Source organism: Thalassophryne amazonica, chromosome 4, assembly GCF_902500255.1.
Source record: "Thalassophryne amazonica chromosome 4, fThaAma1.1, whole genome shotgun sequence".
In the NCBI taxonomy this organism is placed as follows: Eukaryota; Metazoa; Chordata; class Actinopteri; order Batrachoidiformes; family Batrachoididae; genus Thalassophryne; species Thalassophryne amazonica.
This window is the reverse complement of record NC_047106.1, coordinates 19,213,607-19,238,350: the sequence shown is the minus strand read 5'-3', so window position 1 is coordinate 19,238,350 and position 24,744 is coordinate 19,213,607. Positions and strand designations below refer to the sequence as shown.

General features: G+C 45.7%; 1 protein-coding gene across 3 annotated transcripts in view; it reads right to left on the bottom strand.

The window, feature by feature from the left end:
* Positions 1–10,881: 10,881 nt before the first annotated feature.
* LOC117509465 (multidrug and toxin extrusion protein 1-like) overlaps positions 10,882–24,744 on the bottom strand; it is a 52,393-nt gene continuing 38,530 nt past the window's right edge. For all 3 annotated transcript variants that reach the window (XM_034169166.1, XM_034169168.1, XM_034169167.1), the window contains 5 exons: positions 23,413–23,482; positions 23,183–23,315; positions 18,873–18,967; positions 18,699–18,741; positions 10,882–11,604 (listed from right to left, as the gene is read on the bottom strand). In XM_034169166.1, the coding sequence (XP_034025057.1) occupies positions 11,405–11,604; positions 18,699–18,741; positions 18,873–18,967; positions 23,183–23,315; positions 23,413–23,482 (541 nt within the window). In that variant the 3' untranslated portion in view covers positions 10,882–11,404. The remainder of the gene's footprint in view (positions 11,605–18,698; positions 18,742–18,872; positions 18,968–23,182; positions 23,316–23,412; positions 23,483–24,744) is intronic.

Genomic DNA, 24,744 nt, shown 5'->3' with positions numbered 1-24,744 from the left:
GAAAAAAGAGTCGATTCTTCTGAATGTCACACTTTTTTTAATTACCATTTCCCTTTGCAAGATTATGTCTTTGTTAAAAAGTATCCTCACAAATATATTATATCATTGACAAACTAAATCTGTGTGTGATTGTGAACTACTCTTACACAAAATCGTATATCGGGTGTGTGGGGGGTAATCGTAAGCTACAGGGTGTAGGATTTACTGTCCTCTACTGGTGAGGTTGCAGATTGCATAATGCCATCACCAGTCACTGTTTCATTTCCCTTCATGCTCTTCTTCTTTGGTGACTGGGATTTGGTTTTCTCTTAAGATAAGCGATGTGTATGTGTAACCGGGGCTCAGTTGCACTGTACTACAACTGGCTGGTTCAAGCAACCCTTCTACTCTGCGTTGTGTATTTTTTTTAAAGAGGTGAGCAGGATGCAGGAAGGTCTTTGTGCCAGGAAGTTTATTCTGTATGGAACAGAACATAGACAATGGTGTCCTACGTATCTTAAATATCACGGTGTGCCATCAGCGCAGAAGGCCATGCTGGCCTAGATATTGTCAGAATTAAAATGTTTCTTCTTATACGCCCGTCACACATAGCCATAATCACACAGAGTGGCGTCGGACTTATGAATTGGCGCACATCCGAAAGGTGTCAGATTTCAGTTTCAAAACGTTCTGACAGCCATCTGCAGAAGTCGACACAGTTGGTCAAAATCAGCCGGGGGCCCAAGTGTGATGTACATGTTCAAAACCCTCTGGGTGCCATCGAGATGGGACACCTATCCGACAGCGGTCCATCTGCAATCTGGTGACCATCTAACCGCAATTTACATATTCCGATGGTGGCAAAACAGGATCCGAAATTATTTGAGCGCATACGAGGGAACCTCAATATGATCTGGTGCCACGTATAATAATGTCCACCCCGGAGGGCAAAAGAACTGTTGAAATGTATGTGGCACACTTCATCATGATAATAATTATGAATTATCATCATGTAGAGTGAATGTGAACAGCGGCTATCAAACTGAAAGCTCCATGCATTAATCCGCGCATGCCGCTGCAAATCTGAACAGGCTGTTATATCCACAGTAGACCTTACAGAACAAATATTTGTCCATTCCTTCCCATGGGCGATGTAAATAATGTGAACTATTGTCTCCATCATAACACAAGTAGTTGCACCGCTCCGTGGTGCGCAGTAACACGTCATTGCACGTCAGGCTTGGCGCTGAACGGCTCTCGCGCAGTAATAAATGATCACCTTCTAACTCTGTAAACATGGAACTTGTGCCACGCAGTTACACCATGAATAAACATGAATCATGAATCTCACCTCCAACAGTGGTCCAGGAGTGTTTCATAGCGCGAACATGGACATGAAGGTGGAACGCAGCCTGTAGTTAAAATCCTTTCACCCAAAAGAAAAACATTAATTCCATGTGATATTCCAACCATTGTGGTGTCCAGAGTTGCATTGTGCTCCTGAAGTGTGCAAACAAGCAAAAAGAAAGTTCCCTGGAAAGGCACTCCGTCTGAGGGACTGCATGGCCTAACTGCCAGCAAACTTTGGAGCGAAGCTGTCCAGTGGCAGGTGCGCACATGCGCCCCACACGCGCACTTAGTGGCCCATGCAGCGTTGTGCATATACAGTAGTGTTCAGAATAATAGTAGTGCTATGTGACTAAAAAGATTAATCCAGGTTTTGAGTATATTTCGTATTGTTACATGGGAAGCAAGGTACCAGTAGATTCAATAGATTCTCACAAATCCAACAAGACCAAGAATTCATGATATGCACACTCTTAAGGCTATGAAATTGGGCTATTAGTAAAAAAAAGTAGAAAAGGGGGTGTTCACAATAATAGTAGCATCTGCTGTTGACGCTACAAACTCAAAACTATTATGTTCAAACTGCTTTTTTAGCAATCCTGTGAATCACTAAACTAGTATTTAGTTGTATAACCACAGTTTTTCATGATTTCTTCACATCTGCGAGGCATTAATTTTGTGGGTTTGGAACCAAGATTTTGCTTGTTTACTAGTGTGCTTTGGGTCATTGTCTTGTTGAAACACCCATTTCAAGGGCATGTCCTCTTCAGCATAAGGCAACATGACCTCTTCAAGTATTTTGACATATCCAAACTGATCCATGATACCTGATATGCGATATATAGGCCCAACACCATAGTAGGAGAAACATGCCCATATCATGATGCTTGCACCACCATGCTTCACTGTGAACTGTGGCTTGAATTCAGAGTTTGGGGGTCATCTCACAAACTGTCTCTGGCCCTTGGACCCAAAAAGAACAATTTTACTCTCATCAGTTCACAAAATATTCCTTCATTTCTCTTTAGGCCAGTTGATGTGTTCTTTTGGCAAATTGTAACCTCTTCTGCACGTCTTTTTTACTTTGCGGGGGATTCTTGCAAATAAATTAGCTTCATTTACACAGGCGTCTTCTAACTGTCACAGCACTTACAGGTAACTCCAGACTGTCTTTGATCATCCTGGAGCTGATCAATGGGTGAGCCTTTGCCATTCTGGTTATTCTTCTATCCATTTTGATGGTTGTTTTCCGTTTTCTTCCACGCGTCTCTGTTTTTTTTGTCCATTTTAAAGCATTGGAGATCATTGTAGATGAACAGCCTATAATTTTTTGCACCTGCGTATAAGTTTTCCCCTCTCCAATCAACTTTTTAATCAAACTACACTGTTCTTCTGAACAATGTCTTGAACGTCCCATTTTCCTCAGGCTTTCAAAGAGAAAAGCATGTTCAACAGGTGCTGGCTTCATCCTTAAATAGGGGACACCTGATTCACACCTGTTTGTTCCACAAAATTGATGAACTCACTAACTGAATGGCACACTACTATTATTGTGAACACCCCCTTTTCTACTTTTTTTTTTACTAATAGCCCAATTTCATAGCCTTAAGAGTGTGTATATCATGAATGCTTAGTCTTGTTGGATTTGTGGGAATCTACTGAATCTGCTGGTACCTTGTTTCCCATGTAACAATAAGGAATATACTCAAAACCTGGATTAATCTTTTTAGTCACATAGCACTACTATTATTCTGAACACTACTGTATACACACACACAAACAAAGGGCTGAGTGGTAATTACAGCCCCACGCGTGTGCGCATGAGGAAAACAGTGCAGTCTGTGTCATCTACGTACATGCCCTCTGGAAGCGATCTGACAGGTGTGGACGAGGCAGTCTGTCTGTGCTCCGACACTGCAGACCACGCCTTTTTTCCTCCCAACTGCGTCGGATTATGGCAATATTTCCCATATTGGGCATGACTTTATAAACACTATCCACAGGCTTTAGATTGGGTAGTGTTTATAAAATAGGTAGCTGACATTTTTCAAGGCTGGTAATAAATTAAGCAAAACATGTATAATGAGGTAGAATGGCGTGAGTCCAGAATGTTTTTAGAAACTTAGACCTCAATTTTTAGAAGAGGAACACAACCTTTTTATTTCCTGTTAATTATGTAATTTTTAAAAATCTTTTTAAATCTTACTACTTTAATCTACTCTCTTAATGTATTTATAAATTGTTTAGGTTCTTGTTATCTTATACACACTGTTAGATAACATACACTGCATTAGATAACCGCAATCTGAGATTTCTGACAAGAGTTGACGAACTATACTCAACAAAAATATAAACGCAGCACTTTTGGTTTTGCTCCCATTTTGTATGAGATGAACTCAAAGATCTAAAACTTTTTGCACATTCACAATATCACCATTTCCCTCAAATATTGTTCACAAACCAGTCTAAATCTGTGATAGTGAGCACTTCTCCTTTGCTGAGATAATCCATCCCACCTCACAGGTGTGCCATATCAAGATGCTGATTAGACACCACGATTAGTGCACAGGTGTGCCTTAGACTGTCCACAATAAAAGGCCACTCTGAAAGGTGCAGTTTTGTTTTATTGAGGGGGGGATACCAGTCAGTATCTGGTGTGACCACCATTTGCCTCATGCAGTGCAACACATCTCCCTCGCATAGAGTTGATCAGGTTGTCAATTGTGGCCTGTGGAATGTTGGTCCACTCCTCTTCAATGGCTGTGCGAAGTTGCTGGATATTGGCAGGAACTGGTACACGCTGTCGTATACGCCGGTCCAGAGCATCCCAAACATGCTCAATGGGTGACATGTCCGGTGAGTATGCCGGCCATGCAAGAACTGGGACATTTTCAGCTTCCAAGAATTGTGTACAGATCCTTGCAACATGGGGCCGTGCATTATCCTGCTGCAACATGAGGTGATGTTCTTGGATGGCACAACAATGGGCCTCAGGATCTCATCACGGTATCTCTGTGCAATCAAAATGCCATCAATAAAATGCACCTGTGTTCTTCGTCCATAACAGACGCCTGCCCATAATGTAACCCCACCGCCACCATGGGCCACTCGATCCACAACATTGACATCAGAAAACCGCTCACCCACACGACGCCACACACGCTGTCTGCCATCTGCCCTGGACACCTCTCCAGCGTGCAAAACGCCAGCGAATGTGAGCATTTGCCCACTCAAGTCAATTACGACGACGAACTGGAGTCAGGTCGAGACCCCGATGAGGACGACGAGCATGCAGATGAGCTTCCCTGAGATGGTTTCTGACAGTCTGTGCAGAAATTCTTTGGTTATGCAAACCGATTGTTTCAGCAGCTGTCCGAGTGGCTGGTCTCAGACAATCTTGGAGATGAACATGCTGGATGTGGAGGTCCTGGGCTGGTGTGGTTACACGTGGTCTGCGGTTGTGAGGCTGGTTGGATGTACTGCCAAATTCTCTGAAACACCTTTGGAGACGGCTTATGGTAGAGAAATGAACATTCAATACACGAGCAACAGCTCTGGTTGACATTCCTGCTGTCAGCATGCCAACTGCACGCTCCCTCAAATCTTGCGACATCTGTGGCATTGTGCTGTGTGATAAAACTGCACCTTTCAGAGTGGCCTTTTATTGTGGGCGGTCTAAGGCACACCTGTGCACTAATCATGGTGTCTTATCAGCATCATGGTATGGCACACCTGTGAGGTGGGATGGATTATCTCAGCAAAGGAGAAGTGCTCACTATCACAGATTTAGACTGGTTTATGAACAATATTTGAGGGAAATGGTGATATTGTGTATGTGGAAAAAGTTTTAGATCTTTGAGTTCATCTCATACAAAATGGGAGCAAAACCAAAAGTGTTGCATTTATATTTTTGTTGAGTGTATGTTAGAATGAGTTGCAGCAAATTATATCAGTTCTGTGAAGTTGTCAGGGTTCGTCTTAGTCAATACTGATTTGCACACACAATTGGGGGGGGGGGGGGGGCAGAATAGTTCATCAGCTGGTGATGTAAGACAGTCGCTACGATGATGTCATATTGAAATGTGAAAGGAGCTTATGCTACCACAAATCAAATCAAATCAAAATCAAAACAATTTTATTTATATAGCGCCAAATCACAACAAACAGTTGCCCCAAGGGGCTTTATATTGTAAGGCAAGGCCATACAATAATTATGTAAAAACCCCAACGGTCAAAACGACGCCCTGTGAGCAAGCACTTGGCAACAGTGGGAAGGAAAAACTCCCTTTTAACAGGAAGAAACCTCCAGCAGAACCAGGCTCAGGGAGGGGCAGTCTTCTGCTGGGACTGGTTGGGGCTGAGGGAGAGAACCAGGAAAAAGACATGCTGTGGAGGGGAGCAGAGATCAATCACTAATGATTAAATGCAGAGAGGTGCATACAGAACAAAAAGAGAAAGAAACACTCAGTGCATCATGGGAACACCTCAGCAGTCTAAGTCTATAGCAGCATAACTAAGGGATGGTTCAGGGTCACCTGATCCAGCCCTAACTATAAGCTTTAGCAAAAAGGAAAGTTTTAAGCCTAATCTTAAAAGTAGAGAGGGTGTCTGTCTCCCTGATCTGAATTGGGAGCTGGTTCCACAGGAGAGGAGCCTGAAAGCTGAAGGCTCTGCCTCCCATTCTACTCTTACAAACCCTAGGAACTACAAGTAAGCCTGCAGTCTGAGAGCGAAGCGCTCTATTGGGGTGATATGGTACTATGAGGTCCCTAAGATAAGATGGGACCTGATTATTCAAAACCTTATCAGTAAGAAGAAGAATTTTAAATTCTATTCTAGAATTAACAGGAAGCCAATAAAGAGAGGCCAATATGGGTGAGATATGCTCTCTCCTTCTAGTCCCCGTCAGTACTCTAGCTGCAGCATTTTGAATTAACTGAAGGCTTTTCAGGGAACTTTTAGGACAACCTGATAATAATGAATTACAATAGTCCAGCCTAGAGGAAATAAATGCATGAATTAGTTTTTCAGCATCACTCTGAGACAAGACCTAATTTTAGAGATATTGCGCAAATGCAAAAAAGCAGTCCTACATATTTGTTTAATATGCGCATTGAATGACATATCCTGATCAAAAATGACTCCAAGATTTCTCACAGTATTACTACAGGTCAGGGTAATGCCATCCAGAGTAAGGATCTGGTTAGACACCATGTTTCTAAGATTTGTGGGGCCAAGTACAATAACTTCAGTTTTATCTGAGTTTAAAAGCAGGAAATTAGAGGTCATCCATGTCTTTATGTCTGTAAGACAATCCTGCAGTTTAGCTAATTGGTGTGTGTCCTCTGGCTTCATGGATAGATAAAGCTGGGTATCATCTGCGTAACAATGAAAATTTAAGCAATGCCGTCTAATAATACTGCCTAAGGGAAACATGTATAAAGTGAATAAAATTGGTCCTAGCACAGAACCTTGTGGAACTCCATAATTAACCTTAGTCTGTGAAGAAGATTCCCCATTTACATGAACAAATTGTAATCTATTAGATAAATATGATTCAAACCACCGCAGCGCAGTGCCTTTAATACCTATGGCATGCTCTAATCTCTGTAATAAAATTTTATGGTCAACAGTATCAAAAGCAGCACTGAGGTCTAACAGAACAAGCACAGAGATGAGTCCACTGTCTGAGGCCATAAAAAGATCATTTGTAACCTTCACTAATGTTGTTTCTGTACTATGATGAATTCTAAAACCTGACTGAAACTCTTCAAATAGACCATTCCTCTGCAGATGATCAGTTAGCTGTTTTACAACTACCCTTTCAAGAATTTTTGAGAGAAAAGGAAGGTTGGAGATTGGCCTATAATTAGCTAAGATAGCTGGGTCAAGTGATGGCTTTTTAAGTAATGGTTTAATTACTGCCACCTTAAAAGCCTGTGGTACATAGCCAACTAATAAAGATAGATTGATCATATTTAAGATCGAAGCATTAATTAATGGTAGGGCTTTCTTGAGCAGCCTGGTAGGAATGGGCTCTAATAGACATGTTGATAGTTTGGAGGAAGTAACTAATGAAAATAACTCAGCCAGAACAATCGGAGAGAAAGAGTCTAACCAAATACCGGCATCACTGAAAGCAGCCAAAGATAACGATACGTCTTTGGGATGGTTATGAGTAATTTTTTCTCTAATAGTTAAAATTTTATTAGCAAAGAAAGTCATGAAGTTATTACTAGTTAAAGTTAAAGGAATACTCGGCTCAATAGAGCTCTGACTCTTTGTCAGCCTGGCTACAGTGCTGAAAAGAAACCTTGGGTTGTTCTTATTTTCTTCAATTAGTGATGAGTAGTAAGATGTCCTAGTTTTACAGAGGGCTTTTTTATAGAGCAACAGTGTTGTGTGGGCCGCTGAAGAGGAGGTACTGCTGGCCCACCACCACAAGATGGCGCCCTGCTTGAAGTGTGGGCTTCAAGCACGAGAGGGCGTCGGAGCGACCAGGAGTGACAGCTGTCACTCATCATCCGTACCAGCTGTCACTCATCCACTACTCATCACCACCACCATAAAGGCCGGACTGCAACTCCACCTCCCCGCCGAGAAATCAGCTACCATTCAGGTAATTTTCTCTGCTGAACAAAACCTTGTGTAATAGTCTGAACTCTTTTGCAGCCGTTTTCCTGTGACGGTGTCCTTATCTGTGGGATTGGCGTTTGGTGTGATCAGCGACGGCTTCGCTTCACACCCCAACCAGATAAGTGATTAGACAGGAGCTGCATGAGTGTGTGATTGGAGGTGGAGGTGCTCCCTCCTTCCTGAATACAGACTGTGGGATTACTGAGTGTACGAACTCACACTCATCAGGACTGTCTCTGTTCTCTGCCAGCAGTACCGGGTCTGACTGCTGAAGACAGCGGCCACCTGGGGCGCAGGGCTTGGCGGCTCCGGTGTTTTTCAGCTCCATTGGTGGTGGAAGCTGTGTGGGAGCCGGCTCTTCTCTCGCCAGGCATCTTCTATCGTCGAGCCTGCCCACACGTCACCTGGTGTATAATTGACAGTCCACCATATTGTTATTGTCTGTACGTCGTTGTGCGATTCACAACATTAAATTGTTACTTTTGGCTTATCCATTGTCCGTTCATTAACGCCCCCTGTTGTGGGTCCGTGTCACGACACTTTCACAACAAACAGACTCTTTTTCCAGGCTAAGTGAAGATCTTCTAAATTAGTGAGACGCCATTTCCTCTCCAACGTACGGGTTATCTGCTTTAAGCTGCGAGTTTGTGAGTTATACCACGGAGTCAGGCACTTCTGATTTAAAGCTCTCTTTTTCAGAGGAGCTACAGCATCCAAAGTTGTCTTCAATGAGGATGTAAAACTATTGACGAGATACTCTATCTCACTTACAGAGTTTAGGTAGCTACTCTGCACTGTGTTGGTATATGGCATTAGAGAACATAAAGAAGGAATCATATCCTTAAACCTAGTTACAGCGCTTTCTGAAAGACTTCTAGTGTAATGAAACTTATTCCCCACTGCTGGGTAGTCCATCAGAGTAAATGTAAATGTTATTAAGAAATGATCAGACAGAAGGGAGTTTTCAGGGAATACTGTTAAGTCTTCAATTTCCATACCATAAGTCAGAACAAGATCTAAGGTATGATTAAAGTAGTGGGTGGACTCATTTACATTTTGAGCAAAGCCAATTGAGTCTAATAATAGATTAAATGCAGTGTTGAGGCTGTCATTCTCAGCATCTGTGTGGATGTTAAAATCGCCCACTATAATGATCTTATCTGAGCTAAGCACTAAGTCAGACAAAAGGTCTGAAAATTCAATCAATCAATCAAATCAATTTTTTTTATATAGCACCAAATCACAACAAACAGTTGCCCCAAGGCACTTTATATTGTAAGGCAAGGCCATACAATAATTATGTAAAACCCCAACGGTCAAAACGACCCCCTGTGAGCAAGCACTTGGCTACAGTGGGAAGGAAAAACTCCCTTTTAACAGGAAGAAACCTCCAGCAGAACCAGGCTCAGGGAGGGGCAGTCTTCTGCTGGGTCTGGTTGGGGCTGAGGGAGAGAACCAGGAAAAAGACATGCTGTGGAGGGGAGCAGAGATCGATCACTAATGATTAAATGCAGAGTGGTGCATACAGAACAAAAAGAGAAAGAAACACTCAGTGCATCATGGGAACACCTCAGCAGTCTAAGTCTATAGCAGCATAACTAAGGGATGGTTCAGGGTCACCTGATCCAGGCCTAACTATAAGCTTTAGCAAAAAGGAAAGTTTTAAGCCTAATCTTAAACGTAGAGAGGGTGTCTGTCTCCCTGATCTGAATTGGGAGCTGGTTCCACAGGAGAGGAGCCTGAAAGCTGAGAGAGAAATTCACAGAGAAACTCACAGTAACGACCAGGTGTACGATAGATAATAACAAATATAACTGGTTTTTGGGACTTCCAATTTGGATGGACAAGACTAAGAGTCAAGCTTTCAAATGAATTAAAGCTCTGTCTGGGTTTTTGATTAATTAATAAGCTGGAATGGAAGATTGCTGCTAATCCTCCGCCTCGGCCCGTGCTACGAGCGTTCTGGCAGTTAGTGTGACTCAGGGGTGTTGACTCATTTAAACTAACATATTCATCCTGCTGTAACCAGGTTTCTGTAAGGCAGAATAAATCAATATGTTGATCAATTATTATATCATTTACTAACAGGGACTTAGAAGGGAGAGACCTAAAGTTTAATAGACCACATTTAACTGTTTTAGTCTGTGGTGCAGTTGAAGGTGCTATATTATTTTTTCTTTTTGAATTTTTATGCTTAAATAGATTTTTACTGGTTATTGGTGGTCTGGGAGCAGGCACCGTCTCTACGGGGATGGGGTAATGAGGGGATGGGGATACCACACCAGCAGATAAGCAAAAAAATGAGCTGCTAGTTGATGCGTTCACTGCGCACCAGTCATTTCAAAGCGTCACGGAATTTCGTAGAGTTTCTGCTTAAAACTGCCTAGTTTATGCTTAAAACTGACTTTAGAATTATTTAAGAAGATTTACTTTTATCATCTGATGGTTAATAATCACATTAATCCATTGCTTTGAGTGAAGAGACTCCGTCTAGACGTGCTGCTGTGGTCCGAAATGACGCATGCGCAGATGCAAAAGGTGGACCAATTTTTAGGGGCGGACTGTTTGTTCTGCGACACCGGACCTTACCTGGATCCAGATGTTTCAATCTGATATTTAATTCACAAAATGGTAAACCCTGAGTCTTCCATGGCCTAATATTTGTCTGTGGTGAAAATTTAGTGAGAATCAGTGAAGTAGTTTTGATGTAATCCTTGAAATCCTATATATAGTGAAATCCTGAGCCAGAATCCAGATCTGGACCGCACCAGAATTTAATGGAGTCTTCCATGGCCTAATCTGTGGTGCAAATTTCATCAATTCATGCAGTAGTTTTGATATAATCCTGCTAACAGACAAACAAATAAGTAAACGATGATTTTATTACGTCCTTGGAGGACGTAAAAATCAGTCCATTTATTTTAAAATGTGCAGTATTTTACATTTTATTATTATTTTACAGCAGCTCAAATGTATTTTTTTTCCCAATTTTTCAGGATTAAGGTCCAGAGTCTGATCGTTCACAAAATAATAATCACTGCTGCAATTACGAGACAAATCCAAAAACAATGTCCTTGATGACAATAAGTAAGTGCATGACACATTTCCATTACAGAAAATAAGTTTTTTCTGAATCCTAATAAAAAAACAACAACAACAACAAAAAACAAATAAGAATGCCTTCTGGACATCGTCTTCCACAGGGATATAACTGTTCGTGGTACAAAGACGCCTCTGGCAGGAGCTGAATCTGTTCCCCTCCTGATACACACCAGCCTCAGTATCAGGTGGACAGATCTGGAGTCGGTGAAGGTTTTTGAGCATTGATGACGCCACAGAGTACTGACAAGTGAACGCCTCCCCACTGCCCGGCTGACATCCACACAAAGCCTTGCGTGTATGGGCGCTACTTCGGTCAATACTCCACTCTGTCACTTTTACATCACCACGTGATCATTATGTTTAGAACAATTCCTGCAGCCAGGATGGACAGCATGGCAACCACAGCCAGACCCCGACGCAGTGCCACGGTACGAAAAGGGAGCATCACTGCCTCAGGCACCGCCTCACTTCCACCGCCCTCCACAGCGTGCGTTTGGTTCGTCAGGCACTCTTGGTCATGTATTGGGGTTCCTGGAGACACTGACAGAGAAAACAAAGAACCGGTCAGTGCAGCACTACCATATGATCTTTAATGCTGTATTTACACATAGGCAAGACGCATTACGAATGTCATATTTGCGTCATTCTTAGCACATCCCTGACATTCTTAACGTGACTTAATGCATCTGAATAGGTTTCTTAATAGTGCGTGATATTCGTGATTTTCATGGAGCATGTTTTTGTCTTTCAAAAAATCTTCCACGAATGTCACGCACCACCCTCATTTCACCTCATGTCATGGAGGTCGCAACTGAGCGCGTTGATCAGTCTTGATTAGTGTTAATCCTTAATAGAGCGTGACAGCGTTCTTCTCTGACATGCGCACAAATAAACCCTGCTGCACCACATTCAGTTTCATTGCTGCAGTATGCTGAAGAAGGACAGTGACGCCAAGTCGGCTAAAAGTTTCGTTCCAGTGCTCCTCGGCGTGCTGCTGCAGGTGTTCCACCTGCTGCATGTGCCTGATGTTTGGGAAAACGCATGAGATGAGAGCCGCATGGAGCCACACATCTGGCTCTCTCGCCATCTCCTCCTCCTCTCTGCGCCTCTCCACGGTACAGAGCCCAACTAAGCATGCAATCACAAAGTTCTTCTGCTGTGGATTTTGAGGAACAAACTGGAGCGATCTGAAACTGACGTTTGGATGAATATGGGTGTGTGTGTGGAGACAATTCACCTCATTCTCAATGTGACAGAACTTAACTGTTACATGCGATAGTGCGCAACAACGCGGAACATTGTTCTTGACCGTGCGTAATGGTTTTTGATAATTTGCCAGTAACACGTGCCATTAATCATAATGTGTGGTAATAGGTTGCAGCAGTTCCTGAGGACACCTGACACCTCTGCCTAAAATCATCACATTCGTGATCAGCGGCCAAGAATGTATCATTCGTGGCATTCGTGACTTTTACTGCATTTTGTGAACAATCTTTAAGAGTCACGTGGAAAAAAAAATGGCCCAAGAGCAGCCTAGAATTCCATATGCTGATCTGGATTCCTAAGAGAGATTTCTGGTGAGTACACAAAGGGTTTGTCACCGTGCAGCGTCTGAAATGATCCCACAGTGTCAAAACACACATAGACACAGAAGTGTTGGGGAAGTGTCGTGACACGGACCCACAACAGGGGCGTTAATGAAGGGACAATGGAATAGCCAAAAAGTAACAATTTAATGTTGTGAAGGTGCACAACGTGATACAGAGATACAAATATGTGTTATATCAATCCAACAAAACGTGACGTGTGGCAGGCTCAAAGATAGGAGACGTCCGATGAGAGAGAAGCCGGAACCCACACAAGCCTCACCACCAACGGACCTGAAGAACACCGGAGCCGCCAAGCCCTGCGCCCCAGGTGGCCACTGTCTTCAGCAGTCAGACCCGGTACTGCTGGCAGAAAACAGAAACAGTTCTGAATGAGTGTGAGTCCGCACACCACACCGCCAACTCCGCAGATAAGGCACACCACAGGAAAACGGCTGCAAAAAGAGATCAGACTAATACTCAAAGTTTAAGTCAGCAGAGAAAATTACCTGTATGGTAGACGATTTCTTGGCGAGGAGGTGGAGTTGCAGTCTGGTCTTTATAGTGGTGGTGATGGGTGACAGCTGGTGTTGATTGATGACAGCTGTCACCTCCAGCGGCTCCGACGCCCTCTCGTGCTTGGAGCCCGCACTCCAAGCAGGGCGCCATCTGGTGGTGGTGGGCCAGCAGTACCGCCTCTTCAGCGGCCCACACAACAGGACCCCCCCCTCAACGGGCGCCTCCTGGCGCCCGACCAGGTTTATCCGGGTGCCGGGCGTAGAAGTCGGCCAGGAGGGCCGGGTCCAGGATGAAGCTCCTTTTCACCCAGGAGCGTTCCTCGGGACCATACCCCTCCCAGTCCACCAGATACTGGAAGCCCCGACCCTTGCGACGGACGTCCAGAAGCCGACGCACAGTCCACGCCGGCACCCCATCGATGATCCGGGCAGGAGGTGGTGCAGGTCCAGGGGTGCAGAGCGGTGAGGTGTGGTATGGTTTGATCCGGGACACGTGGAAAACAGGATGGATCTGCAGTGAAGCTGGCAGCCGTAGCTTCACTGCGGCCGGGCTGAGGACCTTGGTGATGGGAAAGGGTCCGATATATCTGTCCTTTAGTTTGTGTGATTCCACTTGAAGGGGGATGTCCTTTGTTGATAACCATACCTCCTGCCCAGGCTGGTATGCAGGGGCCGGGGAACGCCGGCGGTCTGCATAGGCCTTGGCCCTCATCCGGGCCTTCAACAGGGCAGAACGGGCGGTCCGCCACACCCGGCGGCACCTCCTGAGGTGGGCCTGGACCGAGGGCACACCGACCTCACCCTCCACAAGCGGGAACAATGGGGGCTGATACCCCAAACACACCTCGAACGGGGAGAGGCCGGTGGCAGATGACACTTGGCTGTTGTGGGCGTACTCGATCCAGGCCAGATGGGTACTCCAGGCCGTCGGGTGCGTGGAGGTAATGCAACGGAGGGCCTGCTCCAACTCCTGGTTGGCCCGCTCTGCCTGTCCGTTCGTCTGGGGGTGATACCCGGACGAGAGACTCACAGTGGCCCCCAGTTCCTTGCAAAAACTCCTCCAGACCTGAGAGGAGAACTGAGGGCCACGGTCTGAGACGATGTCCGCTGGTATCCCATGCAGACGCACGACGTGGTGGACCAGGAGGTCTGCTGTCTCCTGGGCCGTAGGGAGCTTCGGGAGGGCCACGAAGTGGGCCGCCTTGGAGAACCGGTCCACTATCGTCAAGATGGTGGTGTGGCCCTGGGATGGCGGGAGGCCCATGACAAAGTCCAGGCCGATGTGGGACCAGGGGCGATGAGGCACCGGTAGGGGTCGGAGGAGTCCTGAGGTCCTCTTGTGGTCTGCTTTGCCCCTGGCGCAGGTGGTGCAGGCCTGGACGTAGTCCCGGACGTCGGCTTCCATAGACGCCCACTAGAAGCGCTGCTGGACTACTGCCATGGTCCTACGCACTCCAGGATGACAGGAGAGTTTGGACCCATGGCAGAAGTCCAAAACCGCAGCTCTGGCCTCTGGTGGGACGTACAGCTTGTTCTTCGGGCCGGTCCCCGGGTCCGGGTTCCGTGCCAGGGCCTCCCGGAAGGTCTTCTCCACGTCCCAGGTGAGGGTGGCCACGACAGTGGACTCGGGGATGATGGTTTCTGGGGGGTCTGACAGCTCGGCCCTGACTTCCTCTTCATGCACCCGGGACAGTGCATCCGACCGTTGGTTCTTGGTCCCGGGGCGGTACGTAATCTGGAAGTCAAAGCGCCCGAAGAACAGTGACCAGCGGGCTTGCCTGGGGTTCAACCGCTCCAGGTTCCGATGGTCCGTGAAAACTGTGAAGGGCACCGTCGCTCCCTCCAACAGGTGTCTCCACTCTTCAAGAGCCTCCTTCACCGCCAAGAGTTCCCGATTGCCGACGTCATAATTCCTCTCAGCCGGGGTCAACCTGCGGGAAAAATAGGCACAAGGGTGGAGGACCTTATCGGACTCCCCGCTCTGGGACAGCACAGCTCCTATCCCTGAGTCAGAGGCATCCACTTCCACTGTGAACTGGCGAGTAGGATCGGGCTGCACCAGAACTGGCGCAGTCGAGAACCGGCGTTTCAACTCCCTAAACGCGGCTTCGCACCGATCTGACCAGGTGAAGGGGACTTTAGTGGAGGTCAGGGCTGTCAGGGGGCTAACTACCTGACTGTAGCCCTTAATGAACCTCCTGTAGAAATTTGCAAAGCCGAGGAACTGTTGCAGTTTCCTATGGCTTATTGGGTGGGGCCAGTCTCTCACCGCCGCAACCTTGGCCGGATCAGGGGCGACGAAGTTGGAGGAGATTATGAACCCCAGGAAGGACAAAGAAGTGCAGTGGAACTCGCACTTCTCGCCCTTCACAAACAGCCGGTTCTCCAACAACCGCTGTAGGACCTGACGTACATGCCTGACATGACTCTCAGGGTCCGGAGAAAAGATGAGGATGTCGTCTAGATACACGAAGACAAACCGGTGCAGGAAATCCCGCAAGACGTCATTAACCAAAGCTTGGAACGTCGCAGGGGCGTTTGTGAGGCCGAACGGCATGACCAGGTACTCAAAGTGACCTAAGGGGGTGTTAAATGCCGTCTTCCACTCGTCTCCCTTCCGGATCCGAACCAGGTGGTACGCATTCCTAAGATCAAGTTTGGTAAATATTTGGGCTCCATGCAGGGGCGTGAACACCGAATCCAACAGAGGTAACGGGTATCGGTTGCGAACCGTAATGTCGTTCAGCCCTCTGTAATCGATGCATGGACGGAGTCCGCTGTCCTTTTTACCCACAAAAAAGAAACCAGCACCCATCGGGGAGGTGGAGTTCCGGATCAACCCAGCAGCTAACGAGTCCCGGATGTAGGTCTCCATTGATTCGCGTTCCGGACGTGAGAGGTTGTACAGCCTGCTGGACGGGTACTCAGCGCCCGGAATCAAATTGATGGCACAATCGTATGGTCGGTGCGGGGGAAGGGCGAGTGCCAGATCTTTGCTGAAGACGTCAGTAAGATCGTGGTACTCACATGGCACCGCCGTCAGATTGGGCGGGACTTTGACCTCCTCCTTAGCTATCTCACCGGGTGGAACCGAGGATCCTATACACTCCCGGTGGCAGGTTTCGCTCCACTGCGTCACAACCCCAGATGGCCAATCAATCCGGGGATTGTGTTTCAACACCCATGGAAAACCCAAAATCACTCGGGAGGTAGAAGGTGTTACAAAAAACACTATCTCCTCCCTGTGATTCCCAGACACCACCAAAGTCACTGGCTGTGTCTGGTGTGTGATTAATGGAAGAAGAGTGCCATCTAGTGCTCGTACCTTCACAGGGGAAGGCAGAGCCACCAGAGGGAGCCCTACTTCCTTTGCCCATCTGCTGTCCAGCAGATTCCCTTCTGACCCCGTGTCTATAAGTGCTGGGGCGTGAAGGGTTAAATCCTCACAAAGGATTGTGACTGGGATTCGTGCTGATTTTCGGGGTTCCCCCGCGTGCGTGTTATGGCCCACCCTTAGCCCAGTTTCTAAGGACGGGCGTTGTAGTTTGACCGTTTGGGACAGTTCCTCTGTATATGACTGTTAGACCCACAGAAAAAAAACTCCCCGCGGGCCTGCCTCCCTTGTCTGTCCTTTGATTTCATTTTGGCCCTGCTCGTGTCCATAGCTTCGTCAGCAGGGGGAGCTGTAGCCACACAGGGCCCTCTGGCTGTGGAGCGTGGGGACGACGGCACCCTTTCGGACCCGGAAGGAAGAGGGATGGCCCGTGCCCGGTCACGCCCCCCGCCCTGCTCCCGACGGTGTTCCTCTAACCGGTTGTCTAAGCGTATAACCAGGTCGACAAGCCCGTCAAAATCCCGCGGTTCCTCCTTAGCCAGCAGGTGCTCCTTCAGGACCGGAGACAGTCCGTTTATGAAGGCGGCGCGGAGTGCAACGGTATTCCAGCCGGACCTCGCAGCCGCGATGCGGAAGTCGACTGCATACTCGGCTGCACTCCGGCGCCCCTGTCGCATTGACAGTAGCATGCTCGAAGCAGTCTCACCTCTGTTGGGATGATCAAAAACCTGTTTGAACTCCCTTACAAACCCAGCGTATGACGTTAGGAGCCGTGAGTTCTCCTCCCAGAGCACCGTAGCCCAGGCGCGTGCCTCTCCTCGAAGCAAATTGATGACATAAGCCACCCGGCTAGCGTCTGACGCGTACATGACGGGACGCTGTGCAAAGACGAGTGAGCACTGCATCAGGAAGTCCACGCACGTCTCAACACAACCTCCGTACGGCTCCGGAGGGCTTATGTATGCTTCAGGGGATGGTGGGGGGGGTCGTTCAACGACCAGTGGAACGTTTGTGTCTGACAAAGGATCAGCAGGAGGAGGTGCTGCAGCAGCGCCTTGATCGCGCGCCTCCACCCTGGCGGTGAGAGCCTCCATCCTCCAATTGAGGATAACGTTCTGCTCGGTGACCAGATCCAACCGAGCAGTGAAAGCGGTCAGTATTTGCTGCAGCTCCCCTAACACGCCTCCTGCTGGTGCCTGTGCACCTTGCTCTTCCATTGGCCGTTCAGGCTCGAGTTGATGCCCCTCGGGATCCATGACGCTGGCCGAGAAATCCTGTTGGGGAAGTGTCGTGACACGGACCCACAACAGGGGGCGTTAATGAAGGGACAATGGAATAGCCAAAAAGTAACAATTTAATGTTGTGAAGGTGCACAACGTGATACAGACAGATACAAATATGTGTTATATCAATCCAACAAAAGGTGACGTGTGGCAGGCTCGAAGATAGGAGACGTCCGATGAGAGAGAAGCCGGAACCCACACAAGCCTCACCACCAACGGACCTGAAGAACACTGGAGCCGCCAAGCCCTGCGCTCCAGGTGGCCACTGTCTTCAGCAGTCAGACCCGGTACTGCTGGCAGAAAACAGAAACAGTTCTGGATGAGTGTGAGTCCGCACACTCAGTAATCCCACAGTCTGTGTTCAGTTAAGGAGGGAGAACCTCCACCTCCAATCACACACTCGTGCAGCTCCTGAGTTAACCACTTATCTGAGTGGGGTGTGAGGCGAAGCCGTCGCAGTCCACACCAAACGCCAACTCCGCAGATAAGGCACACCACAGGAAAACGGCTGCAAAAAGAGATCAGACTAATACTCAAAGTTTAAGTCAGCAGAGAAAATTACCTGTATGGTAGACGATTTCTCGGCGAGGAGGTGGAGTTGCAGTCCGGTCTTTATAGTGGTGGTGATGGGTGACAGCTGGTGTTGATTGATGACAGCTGTCACCTCCAGCGGCTCCGATGCCCTCTCGTGCTTGGAGCCCGCACTCCAAGCAGGGCGCCATCTGGTGGTGGTGGGCCAGCAGTACCTCCTCTTCAGCGGCCCACACAACAGTTAAGATTTCTTAAAACCTTTGGTGCTACTTATGTAAATGATCATCAATTATTTCATCAACCCAAGTTCCCTTTGCCCCTCCCTCCCCCCCACCCAGTTTAGTATTGTCTTTTGACTCTTTATGACTGCAGTCTCTCTTACTTGTGTCTGTAGCGTTCTCATGAACTCCAGCTCTGATCCGGGCCTGCAGACAGGGAAAGAAGAATAATAAAAATAAATAAATAAATAAATAAAATAAGAAAAGGTAAATATTTATTCTTTCAGAGGTTGACAAAAGGTAAGTGTAGAGGGAGAACTTAAGTGCTGAACACCAACCTCAATTGTGACTTTGGCCCAATTCAATTTAATGAGGTAGACGATCAAAAATAATGACTGCAGAAACCCACAAACAAACAAGCCTGTCCACAGACCTGAAAGAAGGAAAGGAAAATATACATCTTCATAGAGATACTTCCAGGGGCGTAGCACCAAATTCTGGGCCCTAGGTACTAGCCATATTGAAGACCCCCCCACTGTTATGTTCTTTTTTATTAACGCACACATTAACACCAAATTTCTAATGCGTCGTCAAACCAGGTCTAAATCATGTATACCTTTGATCACACCTGGGAGCCAGAACCCTTTTTAAAGTTGGGGGAGCAATATTGAGTTTGGGGGGTCTGGGGGACCAAATTGCACAATGGTGCAATTTGGTCCCCCAGACCCCCCAACTCAATATAGCTAGCTTTCAAATTCACCTCTCCTTTCAAAGAATTTGGTTAGCAGCTGCTTTCCCTCATTTAGTTTTCTTTCCCTGTCCTTTTTTCTCTTCTTTTTTGAAATCCGGACTTTGATTTTTTTAGGAAAGACATATTTTATTTCAGCCTAAACACTAGGGCTGCAATTAATGATTATTTTACTAATCAGTTCATCGGTCGATTATTTTTTTGATTAATCGTTTTGTTTTTTTGTTTTTTACTTACATGTGAGTTTTGCCATTATTTCTTTAAGTGAGTTATTATTAAAAGGCCTTTATCACGCAACATCAACGTTTGACCTTGTAACAAAGTTATGTTATATTCTCGTCAAAAACATACCTGGAGTAGTGTTTTGTTTTATTTTGCACATACATACATCACCGACACACCACAAAGAGATTTCTATCAGGTTTCACCCGATTATGAGCATTTTTAGATGCCTACAGCAACTATCTCAACCACTGACAACATATTACAGCAAGAGTTCATGAAACTATTTAAAAGGCCTGACTAAGGTGTAATATGTGATCTTTAAAAACAGATTTTCATGAAGAAAGACGCAAATGTGCAGTTTACTGCATTTTATTTTTTTTCTTGTGTAAAAACACAGCTTAGATGTGGTTTGACTGAAACAAATTGTCATTAAACAAATAAAACATGGATGAAGTGGAGGTTTAAGAGTCACTAGGTGTTCACAGGAAACAGTTATTTCTATATTTATTTATGTTCATTGTTAGTTGGTTTAATCTTTTCGGTTTTGTTTTATCAGATTCTTTTTGTCCGTTTCTCTATTGTGGCATTATTAGTTATTATTACTATTATTGTTGTTTCTATTATTACTATTATTGATATATATAAAAAAATTGAATAAAAATTACAATTTGTAATACATTTGACTCTTTTACGACAACAAACGCTGAGCCATGAATTATTATACAGAAAACAAATGTGCTGACAGCTGCAACAGCTTAATGCTAACTTTAAAATTGAAAACGCCATAGACATGCTAACGCATTAGCATCGGTCCCGTTTTTAAGTTATAAAATACATCTATCAACTGTTTCAGAAGACCATAACAGGTCAGATTAACATAAAAAGGTAAATATTACTCACAGACATATGCTCTTTGGGGTTTTAGTGGAGAAAAATTAAGATTAAGCGAAATAAAACACTGAATAAACAAAGCACCAGATTGAAGCACTGCTTCGATCTGCGAAGCACTGCTTCGATCTGCAAAGCACTGCTTGGATCTGCGAAGCACTGCTTCGATCTGCGAATCACTGCTTCAATTGGTTCAAGGTTCAAAGCAAAGCCGCGCTGCAGAAACGGTTGATTTATATGGAAGAAGCAAAACATTTGCGGTAAAACAAAGTTATTTAACAACTAACTGATGACTAAATTAGTTGACAACTATTTTAATAATCGATTAAATCGAATAGTTGTTTCAGCACTACTAAACACCTCCTCTTTCTGTCCGATCCCGTTTGGGATGTATGTGCGTGTGTGTGTGTGTGGGGGGGGAGTGCCGCCTGTGCGCCTGGACTAAACCATTGTACAAATGTGCAGGGGTGGAAGGGCCTTCAGAGATCTTTCAATATTATTGTTAGAGCAGAATTATGTTTTGCAACATTTATACATTGATTATATTCTTTTACAACATGAATTGTATGGACATTAATACCATGCAACACAAAAATGTATTTAATGCGTTTTTTGTGCCCCCCCCCCCATGCTCTGGGCCCTGGGTACATAGTACCCTTTACCCCCCCCCAGTCCGACGTCCCTGGATACTCCAACTAACAACCTATTTTATTTTTTTTAATACTGAGGTCAGATCTGGGAGCATGTGGTTGTGCCACATATTGTTTCATCCACCATGCTAATGAACTGTCTTGCATTCTAGATGGCAACCATTCAGTCAGACAACAGGTCTGTCCCCACCTCTCAAAAGTATCTATTGCAGCCAGGTGAAACATGTGTGTGTGTGTCCTTGGTCTTTTTGCAGCAGTTGAAGTAATCAACACTGAGGCGCCTGCATGATGGATTATGCACAGAGGAAATGTACCACATGGCCAAAATGTCATAGTGGTGCTCCTTCATAATGCAAGTGATACTCCTCCTCAAAGTCTCCCTACAATACGTAACTGCTCCTGTGACAAAGAGTAATTGAAGTGGTACCCAAGGATCCTCCAAAGGGACCTAGTACCAAAGACACCCAGTCGTGACCTTAGGTCGCTGGTTAGTATCCAAGTCTCACAACCACAAGTAAGACAGGAAGCACCAGGACCCTAAAGACTGCCCTGTAACCTCATAACTCCATCTCCAGCCATGACCTGATTTCAAAGGCTGAGAACCTAGAGACATGAATCTCACTGCCAAGCAGTGATGCTGGTAACGCGTTACTCTAATCTGACCATTTTTTTCAGTAATGAGTAATTTAACGCCTTAAACTTTCCAAACCAGTATTCAGATTAAAGTTACTTCTCCAAGTCACTGTGTGTTACTATTACTTTTGCATTGTGGGTTGATTTCAGCATTAAACTTGGTCCGTGGGCAGGGGGTCGGGGTTCGACTAAACTGTCCACTTCACCCACTTTCAACGAGCTGCGAGTGGGTTCTCAAAGCGCAGTGATAACAGCACATCTGCACTGTGCTTTACAAAGACATTTTTCTGCTTTTTGTCCCTTTATTTAAAACTGAGCCACTGTGTGTCTCCTCAATAAAAACCGCTGATCCGTGACGTGTTAGCAACACTTTTTTCAACCCAACTGCACCTAAACTCTTTCTGAGGACAACATAACGTAAAAACCGCTGATAAAACTTTCTTACCAGAACGCACTCATTATAAACTTGGCCAAGACTGAGGAAATCATCTTTGGCCAACCTCAATTCACCACTGCTCCTGTGGTCATACATCAGGAGATCAAACAGTCTGACTCATTGAAATATCTAGGAGTGTATGTGGACAGCGCCCTCTCCTGGAGTGTTTACATAGACTACCTGTGCAACAAGCTGCAGCGGAGAATATACTTTTTAAGGAGACTCCGAACCTTTGGAGCCAGTCCAGTCATTCTGGACCAGTTCTATGCAGCTACCATTCAGAGTGTTTTGCTGTATGGCAGCTCTGTGTGGTTCTGTGGCCTCTCAGTGCAGCTGAAGAACAGGATACTGAGACTCCTCAACATCTGCTCCAAAATTGTGGGTCACTCGGTAGAGAACAAATTCACAGAGCTATGCAGGAAACAAACCTTATGACTTGCGGACTCAGCCCATGTTCTGAACAGTGAATATGAGCTTCTTCCTTCTGGGAAGCGCTTTAGAGTGCATCACTACAGCAGGAATAGATACAAGAACTCATTTGTGCCACACTCCATTGTACTTTTAAATCAGAGGGAGACCAAATGAACACATTGTTGCAGACCACATACTAATTTTAAAATTATTTTATGTTGAATGTTTTATGATGAATGTTTGATGTGTTTTTTATGTCTTGGGGCTTCGGCAGCTCATGTAAGTCAAATTTCCATTTTATGGACAATAAAGTTTTATCTTATAAATTTTCAACAGGTGGGAAAAGTGGTTTTACATTTATCATTTATAAATATTGTACATTTAGCAATTTTCTGTCAATTTTTAAAACTGTTCAAGGTGCATTAAATGCAGTTCCTTCCTACTCCTGCACGTGTAACAACCAAAAATAACAAGAAGTTTGTGTGGAAGCCGCTGGCATTGCTCTGAGCGTTTACATATGCAACTGTGAAGTGTCCTCGTCACAGTGCTTTGGGGGCACGTTTATTTTGTGACTGATCAGGTTGAACTAGATTGTTACACCTGTGGGGCTTAACAAGACAGATAGAGGAAACACTCACTCAAACTGAAGGCTCTTACCCTTGATTCCCAATTTGGCTGCAAACATCAGCGGTATTCCAATCGGAAAAGCAACACCATAGAATCCCACGATGTACAGGATCGCTCCAACTCTTTGCTTTCCTGCTCCTGTTATAATGCTTCCTGAGGCAGCCTGGTCAGGAATAAAGATGACATTAGCACAAACGGCCCAATTTTGATTTTATTTTTAAATAAAGATGTTAGTTAAGTGTACTTGTAGAAATACATACTGATATTGCATCTAAGAGGATGAACGGCGCATAGAATGAGATAACGTCGGCAACTCTTTTCCTGATTTCTCTGTTGACAAAGAACACATCATTGACATTCTAACAGTGTACAAGGGGCAGTGGAGTTTGTAGCCACCAGACGAGGCTTTTGGGAATTAAAGAAACTGACAAACAAGCTACATGTGACTTCACAGCCACACGAGTGTGGAGCAGGACAGAAAGAGGCCAAAGAAGTGTCCAAGTGAACTAAATTCATACAAAATCCTTTCTGTGGGTTGCTGTTGGGATTTGCTCCCCGTTTGTGCACATTTAAGATTATTTTGGAGTTTATTTATTGGTGTTTTTCTGTATAAGTTACTTGTTCATGTTGTTTCTTGTGGGTGGTCTGGGCCCCCTTGTCCCACCCCTTGATCCTCACCTGTTAGTCTGGTTCCACTTTGCTTTAACTATTATTATTATTATTATTATTATTATTGGTCAGTTTTAGTTCTTAAGCCCCGTTTACATAGACGGTAAGAGCTCCCGGAAGCATCCCGGAAGTGTTTTTGGCCGTCTTAAGGATCAAACACTGGCTTAGTTCCGGCTTTATCAGGAATCGTCGAAAAAATTATTCAACATGTCGAATAATTCCGGGAGCGCTCCCGGAGAATTCGCGTGACGACGGAGACAACGCGAACAACGGCATTTGATACTAAAACGGCGATAGAGCCCACATCGGCGTCCTCAAGGGCGTTTTAACCGGCGACAGAGGCAGACAAAACGGCGGCGCTAGCGGACAGTATGCCGTTCTAAATGCCACCTCCCGGTTAACAGCATTCCAAACGGCCGACAGGCGGCGGCCAGTATAAAAACACTAGCGCGCTGCATGCAGGCCTCTCACTCACGGCCAGCTCCAGATATTTTTGCAGAGAAGCTCCAGTATGCCTCCTAAAAGAAAATTGTCAGCGGTAAGGACTTACCAAGAGGTCTGGTTCAGAAGCAGAGGGTAGCCCTGTGGTGGAGACGGAGCAACACGTTGAGGAGGGGAAAAAGGAAGGAGAAGAAAAGGCTGAGGATGATCTCCCTCCCTCTGCAGTGACAGAGGCATGTATTCCTGCTGCTTCAGCTTATTATACTCTGGCTGCGGTACCTATATGCAAAAGTTCCTGGAGTAACGCAGGATTTGCCTGGATAAAACCAGCGGTACACAGGGCATTATCGGCGGCAGCAGAAAACCGCCGTTCTCACGCACGTCTTAACCTGCGATTGTAAAGGATAGAACTGGGTATTAACCCCCGTTCCCTGATGTGTGCCGGATGCTACGGCGTCAAAACGCTGCTTTATTTGGCAGAT